This window comes from Lathyrus oleraceus, chromosome 3 (assembly GCF_024323335.1).
Source record: "Lathyrus oleraceus cultivar Zhongwan6 chromosome 3, CAAS_Psat_ZW6_1.0, whole genome shotgun sequence".
NCBI classification, from domain to species: domain Eukaryota; kingdom Viridiplantae; phylum Streptophyta; class Magnoliopsida; order Fabales; family Fabaceae; genus Lathyrus; species Lathyrus oleraceus.
Window position 1 is genome coordinate 481703146 of NC_066581.1, and position 2851 is coordinate 481705996.

Below are 2851 nucleotides of genomic sequence, written 5' to 3' on the forward strand. Positions count from 1 at the left end.
GCGAACTTAGCACCGTTCATAAAAAAACACACAACAAATTCGTCTTTTTCAAGATGAACTACGACGCTCTAATTTCCCTATTGCACCATGGGGATACGTAGGCACAAGGTTTTGAAACTGAGGCGAGCACATTAATAAAACCCTTTTATTTTTTACTTAATACAACTTTTATCCATACATACATTTAGTGAGTAAGCTTTTAGACATAAATACCATTGATTAGAGCAACAAGGGTGGATCCCGTGGAGTACCACGGATGTCAGGGGTGCTAATACCTTCCCCTCACGTAACCAACCCTTTTACCCTCTTTCTCGTGGTTGCGACGACCATTGTTCCTTCCCCTTTTATTTAGGTTTTCTTAGATGTTTCCCTTTCACTTCTCTTTGGGATAAATAAATATTCAGTGGCAAATCTGTACTATTTTCTTAGAAGCGGTCATTAGGTCCCAGTTCTGTCATTTCCTTTTATATTTTTTCAGGTGGTGACAGCTAGCGACTCTTCCGGGGAACCTAGGTTTCCTAAGCAAGTTAGTCATAGCCTTTGTTTGTTTTTTCCTTTCTTTGGGTGTTTTATTTTTATTTTCTTTACTCATTATTTTTTTATCACATTCATTGCATCTTTATTGCTTTACATGTATTCTGGATGTATTATTGTACCTTGTTTCTTTGGTGGGATGAGTTGTTAATACCGTGAGAGATAAGCCTCCTACCCAGGCTTGAGGATACACATAGGACTAGAGTGGATAGTCATGTTGAGTCCCGTGGCGCTTGACACGTGTGAGTTAACATGAAACCCACACCCAGACGAGGACTTCTTGTAATGCCTTTGTTCTGCATGCCTTTGTACAAGATAAGGTATTTTCAATTGAGGGTCGCCGACTCTGACAACCTATTTAGGAGCCTCTGTGCAAGACTAGAACTCACCTGTGAGAGGGATTGGACTTTTTGACAGGAAACCTTAACCTCCATCCTACCTTGGTTTGTTTGGTTTTTTATCAAAGAGAACTTTTAAACTTGAGATGTTTACCCAGTTCAGAGACCTAGTACAACAATTATCCAGAATTGTGCAAAGATATACATGTGCATTCATACAATCATTATTGCATACATGTTCATTACGTTTCTTGGGAACCTTACCTTTGATTCCTGTTTGAGCCTATTCTCGGAGATGGATGCCAGTAAGAGGATCAGACACAACATTAGCTATAAATTCCAAGTTCCAACATTGAAGCCACTCCATGACCTCGCTGCTAGACCTGCTTCGGATAGTGTTGTTGATTTTAGAAAAGAGTATGGGAAGATTCTTAACATCCTTCATTCCATATTCACCTCCTATGAGCAAGATATTGTGTGCAATCTCATGTAGTTCTATGATCCTCCTTTGAGATGTTTCACTTTCTCTGACTACCAGCTTGCCCCCACCTTGGAGGAGTATTCTGGAAACTTGGGGATTCCTGTCCAAAATCAGGTTCCTTTCCATGCCCTGATGGAGAAGCACAAATCTCATGAGATCGTTGCCTCTCTTTATATGAGCAAATTTATTGTGGATGCCAACCTTAAGTCTAAGGGAGGAATCTCTAGTTTTCATCTTCAATTCCTATTGGAGAGAGCTCATGCCCATGCTGATACCCACAATTGGAATGCCTACATTGCAACTCTGGCTCTTTGTATTTATGGGATCGTTTTGTTTCCAAATGAGGTAGATTTCGTGGATGTAAATGCCATCAGCATCTTCTTAATAAGGAATCTTGTTCCTACCCTTCTTGGGGATCTTTACCATCCGTCACATACCAGACATTCAAAGAAGGGTGGTATTATACTCTATTGTGCTCCCTTGCTCTATAAATGGTTCATGAATCACCTTCATAAAATGGGTGCTTTCGTGGATACTAAGATATCTTTTAAGTGGTCTGAAAGATTGATGGGTCTTGCAACCAAAGACATCGTCTGGTATAGTAGAGAGTATTATGGCATTGAAATCATCTTTAGTTGTGGAGACTTCCCAAATATGCCTCTAATGGGGATGAAAGGAGGGTTCAACTATAATCTTGTCATATCTCAGCGCCAATTGGGGTATGTTTTGAAAGACCAGCCTAAAGATAAGGAAGTAGAGGAATCCATTTACTATCATGCATCTAAAGGTGGTGAACCTATGAAGAAAGATATCAATGCTTGGAGCAAAATTCATTGGAAAGGAAAATCTCATGTAGGGAAGAAGGATTATGTGGCTTACCCTTTTATGTTGATTGGATAGAAAAGAGGGTCCAGACTAATCCTTTGTCATTTCCTAAAGAAGCCCTCTTATACCCACTTGAGTTATTTCAACCCACTATTGTGCCCATGGAGAAGTTCAAAACCTCAACCAAGAGCTTCAAGCGGAAAATGAAGAATTAAAGAGGCAAATCTTCAGAGTAACTACTTCTAGGAATGAGTTAGATCATTAAGTTCAGGAGAAGAACTAGTTATTCATCTAGAATAACGAGCTGATTGAAGAGGAGGCTGAAAAAAGGTTAAGAGTTAGTGAAGATTTTAAAGTTGTTCATCTCACTGTTGATAACAAAAAGGTTAAATTGGTTGAAGCTCAGAGGCTAAGCTTCAAGTTGAAAAATGGTGGGAGTTCATTAAAAGGTTAAGAGAGTTATAGAGAGCCAATATGAATCCTAAATCAAAGACTTGAAGGAACAACTTCAATCCAGAGGGGAGTTGCTAAAAGAAGAACGTCTTTAGAGGGACCAGACTAATCGCCAGCTCAAGGGACTCCAATTAAAACTAAACAAAGCACTTACAAAGATAGAGGAGCTCAAGATCCATATGGGAGAATTCAAGGTTCAATCTGAGGTCAAAAGACCAAG

At 39.5% G+C, this 2851-nt stretch overlaps 1 protein-coding gene across 1 annotated transcript; it reads left to right on the forward strand.

The window, feature by feature from the left end:
- Positions 1-1485: 1485 nt before the first annotated feature.
- On the forward strand, positions 1486-2253 carry LOC127131755 (uncharacterized). Its single transcript, XM_051060669.1, has one exon. It carries the CDS (start codon positions 1486-1488, stop codon positions 2251-2253), a length of 768 nt encoding a protein of 255 aa, XP_050916626.1.
- Positions 2254-2851: the final 598 nt, after the last annotated feature.

What these genes read in the sequence shown, in the direction of transcription:
- LOC127131755 (XM_051060669.1), top strand. Translation starts at nt 1,486, where the DNA reads ATGGAGAAGCACAAATCTCATGAGATCGTTGCCTCTCTTTATATGAGC.